The following is a 13,237-nucleotide window of genomic DNA, read 5'->3' as shown; positions in this document are numbered from 1 at the left end:
AAAGCACTATTATCTCATAGTAACAACTCTTTATTCAAAGAGACAAATTATTGTAACTCTCAAACCTTAAACATCCTGAAACTAATTTTTTCTCCATTCAGTATATAGGCAAATTATCATACAATACACTTCTGACGATAACTCCTCTCAAGTATCATAACACAATGAAAAAGTAATTCACAACAAAAAGAATAATGTAGAATCATATTTATTTTACCTGTTTCCTTCATTAAAGAGATGCTTTCTTCTTTTCGTTCATCATACACTCTAGTACCAGCTACTTCTCTTAATAGTTTTAGTCTCTGAGAATCTGGTGCTGTTGCCATCTGGTTGATCTAAAAGTTTTAGAAAAATAATTATTTACAGAGCTACAGAATGCTCTTTAAGAGCTCTACCTTGAAAGTTATTCACATGCTAAGCTTTAAGTATGAGTTCACACTGGGAAAATAGCAATGAACAGAAAAGGTCTTGCCCTCGAGGAACCTACTTTCTAGTGGAAAAAAACCAGGAAGTATGCATACCATTACATTATAATTGCTATGCGGAAAAACAAAACAAAATAAGAAAATACAGCATAAAGAGTTGGAGTGACAGTAATGCTCTTGTAAAAGAGGCAGACATAGATCGCTTATATGAAATGACATATGAGTAAAAATTGAAATGATGTAAAGGGACCTACTACGTTGTATGTGTGCAGGGAAGACTCAGATAACGGCTTTCAAATCAGCCTCCTTTTATTTTATTTTTTAAAGTTTTTTTTGATGTGGACAATTTTTAAAGTCTTTATTGAATTTGTTACAATATTGCTTCTGTTTTCTGTTTTGCTTTTTGGCCCCAAGGCATGTGGGATCTTAGCTCCCCAACCAGGGACTGAACCTGCACCTCCTGAGTTGGAAGGCGAAGTCTTAACCATTGGACCGCCAGGGAAGTCCCCAGCCTCCTTTTAAAGAAATTTCTCTTATAAAGACAGTCTTTTCAAACTCTTGCTCTTAAAGTGAAACTCCATATTCTTTCTAATCACTTCTTCTGAATGCTAACTTTCCAACACATACCTAAAAAAGCCTCCAACATGAAATAAGAAGTGGACATTTTAAAAGGATTTTCCCCTAGTTCAATATAGCACAACAGAAAGCTATTAGGACACTGCAGGTATGTTCTAAGAAAAAGAAATTATTTTAGATATATATAGTTAAAACATACGAGGAAACAGTAGAACAATCAGATAAAGTATACAACTCCTAAAAACTATAAAGAATATAAATTGTATTAAGGGAAAATAATATGTAGCACTACGGTAGCTTTCTGGTAATTTAAGCATTCTAGCATTTTAACTCTGTGATATACTAACAGAGAGAGTATTAATTTCAGAGAGTAACTTTTTTCAAATGTGATTTTTATAAAGTTTCTACAACATTCTTAAATATGATTGTAACTTCTACAAACCAAAAATGTCTTCCAGTACAGTGCACCTTGGTAAATGATGCAGATCACCAAGAAAATAAGATCCACTTAAATAATTCTACGGAAATACTTTTATCCCACTATGCAATGGATCTATTTTGTACATAAATTTATGGCCACAGAAAAGGTAATACAAACTTCAGTGCAAAATAAATCAATGAAAACAGAAGACAATAAGGTCTATTTTCACTCCAACTTAACCACTAGAATGAAATCAAACTCATCATTCAATGAATATACTCAAAAAACAAATTCCACTTAAAAAGATACTATTTCTTACCTTTCCTTGTTTAACAATATAATAAGGATTGCTTCGAGAAAAACCAGCACTTTCAAGGAGATTCATCACATCATTTTTCCTGTTGACAAACAATTAAAAAAAAATTTCAAATACGTAACAATCCAACTATAAGCAAAAAGAGTACACTAACTCCTGAGTTAAGGTGCACGAAGGAGTACAGAACAGTCATTTAACCCTTCTGTTCTATCAGCCTCAGAGAATCTTCTGATTCTTATGTTTATGCTCTAAATTGTGATTTGTTGAACATGAGGCAAAAGTGCCATATATGAGGCAAGTAAAAGAATACTTTTAGTCTTTTGTATAGAAATTACAAATGTAAAGAAAAATGCTTACGTGACCATTTTCTTGTCTAAGAAATACTGATCCTTTTTGGCACCAATAACTCTTCGAAGTGAAACTTCCTCTTTGTCGATCTAAGAAAAAAAAGAAAAGCCCAAAGTTAAATCTAATAGTAAAAGTGGAAACTTTATAGTTAATAAGGTCATTTCAGAGTCCCTCACCATAGCAATTATTTTGAAACTTCAATCATCTCACTAAAGATATGCCACGAATACTCAATACTATGACAAAGACATTTTTTCACAATGGCTTGCACATTCCCATTTGTTTACCAGAATATTCATTACAACTTTAAGACAAAATTAGTATGTAAGCTGTAGTTATTTTAGTATGAACTAAATTATAAAAGCCTAAGTACAACTATAAATAAGTGTTTCAAAGCATGAAAAAAGTCAGTTGCATCAATAAAATTCTCAATGTTACTACTGAAAAGAAAAAGCAGTTACTCACTGGCAACCGGTTGTCTGAATTGTCAAAAATAATCTCCACAAAAGCAGAAATAACACGAGGTCCTGTACCCTCCTAAAACATGAGAAAAATTAATATGTTGCATAAGTGGGATTTTCATATTCTTTAAATACATTTAAAGTTTAGTGCATGGTAACAAGCCTGATTCAATGGAGAAAAATTTCTATCAGACTAATATACAGCCCTCTTGCCAAAGCAGCAAACACTGGATTAGGATAATAAAACTCAACCAAACAGCTTCTGATTCTGAATTTTAAAAATGAGAACTATGCAAGAGACGTCAAAGTTAGATTTACATAGGTCTTGTTCTGCATATCACCTCATTAGAGCATAAGACCCCATAGCCACCCAATTTTACCTATTTGCTAAAATATAAAACACTTTGAGGCTTCTCTCTTATAGATTCACCTTAATGCTAGAAAGGAGCCCTAACAAGTCACATGATAAAAACTGTCTTTTTAAACATTTGAGATATTCTATATAGTTTTAAATCTGCTATGAAAACATATGCATTTAACATATGGGACACATTCAGACCGATTTGTGACCCAACTACTTACATACCAAGCCCAGATAATTTCTAGACTGTGAAAACTGCTATTATGTAGTAGTTCAATACAATGAAGAATGATACCTAAAGAAATTATTCTTTTAATGCTAATCTGAGAAACCTAAAGAGAGATTTTTCTATAGGGAATCAATCTTGATTACTGGACTAAAAATTCAAATGTAAGAGGTGGGGGAGGGAATTTCCTGGCAGTCCAGTGGTTAGCACTTGGTGCTTTCATTACATGGCCCTGGTTCAATCCTTGGTTGGGGAACTAAGATCCTGCAAGCCACAAGGCGCAGCCAAAAAAAGAGTGAGGTGGAGAAAAATATAATGGTCAGAAAAAGAACTTTAAGTCTGAGAGATACTGTGGAGATATATTGAAGACTCTCGCTTTCTGGTCTTAAAATTAATTATAAGCCATATTTAAACAAGACAGGGACTTCCCTGTGGTCCAGTAGCTAAGGCTCTGCGCTCCCAGTGCAGGGGGCCCAGGGTCGATACATGGTCAGGGAACTAGATCCCGCGTGCTGCAATGAAGATCCTGCATGCCGCAACAAAGACCCAGTGTAAGTAAGTACATAAGTACGTAAGTAAATAAATAAAGTTACATCATTTTATCATAGCCTTTTATACTTTCTTATCCTAAAATTAGTTTATTATTCATAATTATCTAAAGAAAAATTCTAACAATTTTCATTACTATATACTGTCTTTCATATTGGATGTTACCATTGTTACCAAATGATGTTACCATTTAAGTATAAATATGGCTAAAAGTAACTTTATGTTGTTTAGTTTGTAATGGTTGCTTTTCTATGCTCCCAATTAACTTATTTATTTATTTACTATTTATGTAGGCTACACTGGGTCTTGGTTGTGGCACATGGGCTCTAGAGTGTGCGGGCTCAGTTGCTGCAGCACGCAGGCTTAGCTGCAGTATGTGGGATCTCAGTTCCCTGAGCAGGGATCAAACCTGGGCCCCCTTCACTGGGAGTACGGAGTCTTAACCACTGGACCACCAGGGAAGTCCCCACAATTAACTTCTGATTCTGAGTCTCAAAGTTTCTAATCCCCAACCTAACTTTCTTCTTTCTCAGCAAACCTGCTTCCAGACCGTTACCAGGCCATACTCCTAATAAAGAATTTATATTTATATGGAAGGCATATCCATCCATAGGGAACTCGCACAATTTTCTTACCATTATATAAAATTTAAGCCTTTATCCTGCATTAATATAGTAAGCTAAATTTCACAGCAGAACAACATACATAAGAGACACACTGTGTCATGTTCACAAAGGATCTGAAACTTGAAAAAATAATTTTGTTTACCAGAATTGACAATGTATTTTTAGAAGTATTTAATATTCATAAAGCAGTCTCACTCACATGTAACAAAGCCAATCTCTGTTCTGGACGAAGATGGCTAAACTCATCACTGAGAACAAACTGAATTGCTAGAAATACAAAAACAACTATTAGTAGGATCTAAAAAAGGATTTATGCCTTAGTTATAATTTCCCATACCTTCACAGAATACAGTATATCAGGTAATGAACAATGCAGATAAAGTAGATTACCTGTTTTATATAGACAAAAGGAATGCAGAAAATTTGCCTGTACTTCAGACTAATCAGCTAGGAAATGATGATACTAGGAAAACATTAAGTTTTCACTGAAATATTTAAGGTAAGAAAATAAAAACACTGAAATACACGAACAGACTAGAACTAAGGTGTACCTCTTGATCAAAGTATACATGGTTAGGTTTCAAGCTATAGTTGCTTTTATCCAGTAGATATAAATAATATAAATTAAAATATTTAACAAAATAGGATATATTCCTATAATATCCTTAATTGCATACTTTTTCAAAATAAATAGCACTAAGTAGGAAATGTTTCAGATTTCCACTTTCTACTGCAGTACTTACTTACCCTTTGTCTTCTGTAAGGAGCCATTCCTGCTTCCATAGGATGCCTAACTGGACCACCCTCTCCTAGAAATGGAACTCTTTACTCAACTGTTCTATTCCCAGTCCACCCAAGAGAGCTTTGACACTCTAAAAGAGGGAGTATGTATATGTGAATGTGTATGCTGGGGGTGGAGGTGGGGATTGGTTTTCTTTTATAATCACCTTGGAGGGGACAGGTTCAAACTGCCCTCATCCCCCCTGGAGACCAGGAAATATTAATACTTCCACTCCAATCCTACTCTTCTCACCATCCCCAAATTACAACCACTGATGGGGTAAAGAGTACCCTTTAGCTTTATAAGTAAACAAGGGATAGAACCTTTGCTATTACTACACCCTCCTTTTCCTCAAGCACTACTAAGAGGTTCAAAATCTTTTCAATCTACTCCTTGTACAGTCCAAATCTGTTAAAATATTTTTTCTCTCCAAAGAATTTAACAGAGGCATTACTATGCTTAAACGCATTTTATATTTAGAGATAGTTTTTAAAGTTCTACTTACTATCTTCTGACAACAACTGTCTTTGTTGAGTCTAGTTTTTTACACCCCTCCATCTTTTATTAAAATAATTGATTTAGATGAAACAGATAAGCCATTTTCCATAACAATATTAACTATTCTACTGCACTTACATTCTTTGAATCTCTCTCTCTCTCTGCATTTACAACATTTATATACAGCACTGAAGTTTAGAAAGCACTTCCATACATATTATCTCATTTGATTCTCACAACCCATCTAAGGTAGGCAGGGCAAATATCTCTGTTTTTAAACTGAAAGAGTACTTTGAGAAGTTAACTGTTTTGCCCAGTCTCACATGGCTAATCACTAGAGTAGAGCTCAGATTCTTATACTCTAAACCCTCTACATTAAATTGCAACCTCATTTGAAGAAGTATTTCTTGTGTTTCATGCAGACATAACCTCAGATAAACTACCGTAAGATACCTAGGTCTTACTATGTTTAGAATTCAAAAAACAATACCTACCATAAAAAAAGTTACTTTTTCCAGATCCATTTCTGCCCACTACAAAATCAAAAAGTCCATGTTATTTTGTATAAAAAACAATAAAACTTTATAGAAAGTATTCAAAAAATATAAAATCCAATTTTCTAACATAACATCTTAAAAACTGAAATTAAGTACAACAGAACAGTGAACAACAAATCAATAAACAAAACAGCTTTAATTACCAGATGAGTGCAATTTTTGCATAGTCTTCAGATAATTTTTTTCTTAAAGGAATTTATTTCATTGTTTATTTTTTTGCTCTTTCCCAGTACTTTAAAATTAACAGGAATAACTAAATATACTACCTGGTTTTCATGATTTATAATCATTACAATGGACATGTAATTCTATTTAATTGTATATAATAAAATATTTTTAACAATTTAAAGATTCACATAATGCTACAAAAATTTTAAATACTTAAACAATCATTTAAAATTTTCAAACCATTTCCATGTTAAACAGTTTCTGATCAGCCCTATACATCATGTATAGTTCTTAGAATCACAAAAATATAGACAACTATGAGGCACTTTTTTTTACTACCTGAGTTCAGAAATAAGCAATTCTATACATAAAAGGATATCAAATATTTTAGATTTAATGAATTCATTTGAACTTCTTTTGTTTAACAAAATTTTCATTGTTAAGAGTCATGAATAACTATGCCACTCTCTCTCACAATCTTGACCAATATCCTGAACAAATTAGCCCCAAAGTCATCACCTTTAATCCAAGATAAATTCTAAAGAAATCAGAAAGTAATGAAGTGCTTTAAAAAAAAAAAAAAAAAGGGCATATAACAGACACAGAGGCCAGCCTGAAGGGGGCTTCTATTAGCTAAATCTAGGACAATTTGAGCACCAAAATAATTAGATGAATTATAAATTAGTGCTGGGGCAGTGGTGGGCGGGAATAATCCATGAGTCCATACTGATAATAAAAAGATAAATATATAGCTAAGGAGTGAAGATGTTTGATTACAGTAGAATACCAAGTGGTAAATCTGAAAGGAGTACTGGAAATGGAACATCATCATTCTGCAACCATCAGAATAAAGGCAAGAATTATCAATGAATGCTAAATCTAAGGGGGAATTTTGATAAGGAGCACAATACGTGCATAGTCCAAAAGTCTCTCCCCATCTCCATATTAGTTGCAAGGGAGAAAACACTAACTATACAGTGGAAAAACTGGACAGAATCTCTACTCAGTGATCAAAATTATCATCATCAATAAGAAGTAGATGGATATCATGTGCCTCCAGGTGGAATACCCTGAAAAGGACACATCATTTATGTAATATTTTTCAAAAATAACATTGTAAAAGACAAAGGAAGGCTGTGGAAATTATCCAGATTAAATGAGACTAAAGAGGCATGACAACTAAATGCAACGCCTGATCCTAAATTAAATCCTGTACTAGAGGGGGAAAAATGCTACAAAGAAAATTTCTGGGTCAGCCAACATAGCTAGAAAATAAAATAACATTATTGTATTGATGTTAAATTTACTGACATTGATAGTTACACTGTGATTATATAAGTAATATCCCTATTCTTAGAAAGTACACATTGAAGTCACAGGTAAAGAACCATGATGTACATAACTTACTCTAAGGAAAAATAAGTGTGAGAGCAAGTGCAAATGATAAAGCAAGTGGGGAAATGTTAACAGTAGATTTGGGGGACTTCCCTGGTGGTGCAGTGGTTAAGAATTTGCCTTCCAATGCAGGAGACATGGGTTCGAGCCCTGGTCTGGGAAGATCCCACATGCCGCGGAGCAACTAAGCTTGTGCGCCACAAGTACTGAAGCCTGCGCGCCTAGAGCCCGTGCCCCACAACAAGAGAAGCCACTGCAGTGAGAAGCCTGCGCACCACAACGAAGAGTAGCCCCCGCTCACAGCAACTAGAGAAAAAGCCCATGCGCAGCAACGAAGACCCAATGCAGCCAAAAATAAATACATTAATTAAAAAAAAAACCCAAAACAGTAGATTTGGGTAAAGGATACACAAGTAGTGTCTCTGTACTGTTTTTATTTATGCAACTTTTCTGTAAATTTGAAATTATCACTAAATAAATGTTTTAAAAGGTAATTTATCATTAAAAAGTTACAGAAACAGTTCAAACCATAATCCATTCATAAATAACTGAAAAATTTATAATTTCCCTAAGAATTACTCCTACCCACACAGTGGAATGCTACATAGCAATTTTAAGGATGTTGAATACTTAATGATAGGGAAAGATATTTCAGTTTATTCTGAAGGAGAAAAAAATAGATTACCAAAAGATTACTACAAACCAATTTTTATTTAAAAAGGCGTACTTATATATATGTACACAAAAACTGAAGGGGTATTGAGATAGACCCAGTTTATGTGTGTCCCCAGATTCACCTGCCCTAACCCAGGCCTTGGCTGCCTGTCAATAGAAAGGCTAGTCTCCCAACACCTCAGGTTGTTTCTGCCTACCCTGGGGGTGCATTCAGATCTGTGAAAACCCAAAGGAGGTTGCAGTTCCCCAACCACTCCAGGGGGGTTAGTCCCCAGAGTAACACAATCCAAAAGCACAGTGTGTGGGGGGGAGGGGGAGGGGGGAGGGGAGGAATCAATGCCCTATGTGGTAAACTTTGACCAAAGAGAGACAGAAGCCAGCACATAAAACCTTCTCCATACCTCTCCCACCTGAGCTTTCCAAGGTGTGGTGGGTTTACAAAGTCTGTAAGTTATCCAATGTGACGGCAAACCAGGTGTATCTTCTTTATAAAGCTATGACCACTACCCCCCACAACCCCTTGCCCTCAGACTGCTCCCTCCTAATTAAAGCCTTAGCAGCTAAGCAGGCCTCGGGCTCCGTTTTCTAGGAAACCACAAGCTAGCTCTGGGGAGGATTACAGTTTAAATTTTTTCCTTTTAGCTTTTATGCTCTTTATGTTCTATAACTTCACGTATATTTCTTTTGTTAGAAGGCCAGGAAAAAGGTAAACTTAAAAAGGTTTATGGTTCTTGCACTTAAACATCAAACATTCAAGTATCAGCACATGAGGTATCTGCCTTCAAATCTTGTGTTTTTTTAAGGGTCAAAATCATTAAACAATCAAAGTGGTAAGCTTTCAAAAGACATTTTTAGGAACAATCTCACTGTATACTATTTTTGGTCTTTCTTATATGATTAAGGGACCTATTTTTAAAATATGTTAAAGTCATATTATGTTTTTTCAGTTAAAAGGAAAGAACATTTAGATAATGTCCTTTCTAACTGTGACTATTAACAATCTTAATGTTGCAACCAAAGTAGTAAAACAGCTGTCTGATAATAGCTAAAACAAAAATACTTGATAGGCCCTAAAGATATAATTTAATCATTCTAAGTAATAATGGCCATCATTTTACAGTTCATTTATACAATTACAGTCAGTCCTCCAAATCCCAAATCCCTGTGCTTCACACCTGGGGATTTAACCAACTGCGGATTGAAAATATTCCGGGTGGGGGCGGTAGGGGAACTTTCCAGAAAGTTCCAAAAAGCAAAACCGGAATTTGCCACAAGCTGGCAACTATTTACACAGCAGGTATATTGTATTTACAACTATTTACATAGCATTTACATTGTATTATAAGTAATCTAGAGATATGCTTAGGTTATACGCAAAAACACTAAGATTTTATAACAAGTTTTATACAAGCATTCAGGATACCAAGGGACAACTGTATACAACTGACATATTAAGATATTTATCCACTTTTCATTTGTAAGTTAAGGAAATAATATAAATCTAGTGATTATTCATTTCTCTCCGTTTCTAAAGATTTTTTTATTGACGAAAATCAGAAGGCACATAATCAAAATGTAAGTAAAACTCTAGTACAATCAAGTTACCCTTATGGCACACCAATTCAATTAATGATTCTCCAGTAGGCAAGGCAGAGGGAAAAGTATGTTTTCTTTATTCCCAACTACAAAGCTGCAATTGATGTACCAAGGGCAGGTGTTTTCCTTGCCCTCAATTTTTAAATTGTATTATATATTCATTTATTTCAAAATAAAATATGATTCTCCAAGTTTCTCTGGGAACATCAGTATTCATTGTTCACTCTTTGCTGATTTCTCTATGAATCTCACCTCACCCATGCTATGGACTGAATTGTGTCCCCGCCCCACCCAATTCATATGCTGAAGCCTTAACCCCCCTATGTGAAACTTTTTGGAGAAGGGGGTCTTTGGAAGGTAATTAATGTGAGGTTAGGAGTGTGGGGCCTTTATGGTGGGATCAGTGCTCTTGTAAGAGGGTGAGGGAGAGGCTCAAACAAAGAAGGTCCTGTGAGCATGATGGAGAGGGAGGCCTACAGAGCAGTGAAAAAATAAATCCCTGTCGTTTGAGCCACCTAGTCTACGATATTTTGTTATGGTAGACCAAGCCGACTAGCATGCCAATAAACTCTGTGAGGACACTGTAGCAGAAATCTATGTCAATAGCAATCTTTGCTTTTCTGGTGTCTAGAAGCACTCATTTCACCTATCCTTTAAAAACTCAGCAGTGTCAGAAAACACTTTTTCTGTCTGTACGAGCAAAATGGAACCTTATCATCTGAAGAACCTATAGATTAACTATTATATTGAAAGGCAATCACCATTAGCCCCTTGTCCTCACACAACTGCCTTCTCCTTTAATCTTCCCAACAGCCCCATGAGATGTATATCATTATTTCTACTTTGCAAATGAGAAAACTAAGCAGCTCAGGAAGTCAAGTTTGAAGAATACATGGCAGAATTGGGATTTGAACCCCATTCTGTTACAATTCAAAGTTTATGCTCTTCCCACCAACCTGTGTAGTCTGTCCTTAGACATTATAATAGGAAATAAAAAAAAATCTGAGAACAATCTAATTTGTGAAAAAAGAACGGTCACCTTTGAAATAAGGCAATAGTGTCCACTTTAACTAGAAAATGACATACCAAGAAGAGCTGAAACGCTAAATTTAGTGTCATTCACTATAAACTTAAATCTGTCAAAACATACACATACGAGGCTACCAAATAAAAATGAGTAATTTATGATTGTCTTATTCAAGTATTTTAACCGTATAAAGGAAGCAATTTCATCAGTGCAGATAAAAAACAGAAAAGTAATTTCATATAGAAAAAAATACACATATATTTATGTAATATTCAGAGACAATTCCTGTGTCCTTAAGCCTAAACACAGGCAGGATTTAAACGGCTGTAGAGACATAAATCTGATCTAGTAAACCATGAACACTTACCAATAACATTATGTTTTGAACTGAAGGGATCTACAATTGTTTGATCTCTATAACTTCGAAAACCCTGGATAATAACCTAATAAATAAAAGAGAGATTTTTTTCAGAACACACCCCAAAAGAAATAACTTCTAAGCTAACATTTTCCTTCTGCACTCCTTCCCGTTCTGGTTTCTCATTTAACGCAAGACAGATAAGCTTCCATGTCCTAGAAGAAAAACTCATTTTGGAAAGTGATTTAAAAAAACTTCTAAACAGCCCTTTTATCAGTAACCATTGCCACTGTTGCTTTTTTAAGAGTTATAATTAGTAACCTGTTCGGGAACTCTCAAAACCAAGCACCCTGTATACGGTTCGTTGGAGCGCTAACCCTTAGAGGGCCGTCTAAAAGTCTATCAAGTATGCAGACCGGCCCAGCTTTCCTGGGAGCCCCTGTCAGTCACACGCTCGGGCCAAAAAGAGCCGCCGTTCCAGGACAGGACTGCCTGGAGTCCAACACCTCCAGCAGAGACACTTCTTGTAAAGAGTGTGAAGGGGCTCATCCGTGGGGTGGACTCCAGCGCGGGAAGGCCATTCTGACAGAAGTAACAACGGAATGAGGCGGCGCTACACATTCAGCAGGAAGGAGGAGCCCCTTCACTTCTCCGGTTAAGTCGGGAGACACCCCAGCTTGGGCCTCAGGGGCGTCCCCGGAGCCGGGGAGACCCTCTCTCCACACATCCCACGCAAAAGGCCCACGGGGGGCTAGCCGGTCCCTCAGCACAGGGCCGCTTCTCACCCTCCCGGGAAGGCCCGGCTCCCTCCAAAGGGCCCCGCCCCGCCGACCCCTCCACCCCTCTCCCCGAGAACCCGCCTCCCTCAGGCGAGCGCCCTGCGGGGAGGCCTGGGCTGCAAAGCGGCGCCCCAATTCTCCGCGGCCCCCGCGCTTGCAGGCCGGGGCCGCACCCCTCCCACCCAGTCCCAGTCCAGCCCCGCGCCCACCCTGCGGGGAGAAGCGACACCCCCGCCTCAAGGAGCGGTCCTCACGGGCCCGTGAAGGGTGGGAGGGACACACAGGCCTCACCTGCTTTATGTACATGGTTCCTCGCCCCGAGCCGGGGAGAAGGCCTCCCGCGAGAGAACCAACAACTCGGCAGCTGGATCAGGTGAGGCGCCTAGGAGACCCCTCCCCCCAAAGCGCCGCTCTCTCCCCTCTAGCCAAACAAAATGGCGGCGCCCAAGGAGGCGGAGTCCCCGCCTCGGACGGAACCACCCTCGCAGCCCCCAAGGAGCGTAGGGGGAATCAAAGTCAGATCTGCTCTTTCTTTTTGGAACAAGGAGCCCTTCTTCAATGTCTTTAGGTGAATTTCACTTGATTCCTCAATTTTTAGATGAGTTTTTCCTGAGAATTTGTCGGAAGCTTCACTCGGACAAGAGCCTTGATCGTGAGGTTGGCCCGTATTCCCTCCGAGCGTGGAGCCAATGGTTTCGACCACAAGGGGGGAAAGCTTCGGCGCCAAAGCTAAGACTGGGAGTCTGAGGGCCAGTAGCGGTGCGGGTAGGTGCTCACGTGGTCTCGGGCTGTTTGGAAATACGGTGCTGGCGCGCGTCCCCGAACACGGAACGTACTGGACGCGGGTGGGATTCGGTGTGCAGAATCCCTGCTCCTCCACTATTCTCTCTCGCTTTGGGAACTTTTATAAATTTAGAATTGCTCCCACTGGGTCTGGACCGCCCAGTCGCAGGACACCCCAAATGGACTTGACGCTCGAAAATTAGTTTTAATAATGTCATAATTATTAATACCCCGGGCGATTTTTACTGCTCTGCCAACTGCTATAAATCTAGGCAGTTGGACAACTGCAACAAAAAGAGATTTAGGTAAGA

The 13,237-nt window shown here is 37.7% G+C and overlaps 1 protein-coding gene across 1 annotated transcript in view; it reads right to left on the bottom strand.

The window, feature by feature from the left end:
- SMC3 (structural maintenance of chromosomes 3) overlaps window positions 1–12,563 on the bottom strand; it is a 32,273-nt gene extending 19,710 nt beyond the window's left edge. Inside the window, exons 1-8 of the mRNA XM_082673575.1 lie at window positions 12,435–12,563; window positions 11,374–11,449; window positions 6,083–6,121; window positions 4,509–4,576; window positions 2,552–2,623; window positions 2,096–2,175; window positions 1,742–1,820; window positions 218–335 (exon numbers count right to left, since the gene is read on the bottom strand). Coding sequence (XP_082529701.1) covers window positions 218–335; window positions 1,742–1,820; window positions 2,096–2,175; window positions 2,552–2,623; window positions 4,509–4,576; window positions 6,083–6,121; window positions 11,374–11,449; window positions 12,435–12,449 — 547 coding nt within the window. The 5' untranslated portion in view covers window positions 12,450–12,563. The remainder of the gene's footprint in view (window positions 1–217; window positions 336–1,741; window positions 1,821–2,095; window positions 2,176–2,551; window positions 2,624–4,508; window positions 4,577–6,082; window positions 6,122–11,373; window positions 11,450–12,434) is intronic.
- Between the last annotated feature and the right edge of the window lie 674 nt (window positions 12,564–13,237).

This window comes from Grampus griseus (assembly GCF_964374135.1).
Source record: "Grampus griseus genome assembly, chromosome: 16".
Taxonomy (NCBI): Eukaryota; Metazoa; Chordata; class Mammalia; order Artiodactyla; family Delphinidae; genus Grampus; species Grampus griseus.
This window is presented reverse-complemented; position numbering and strand designations above follow the sequence as displayed.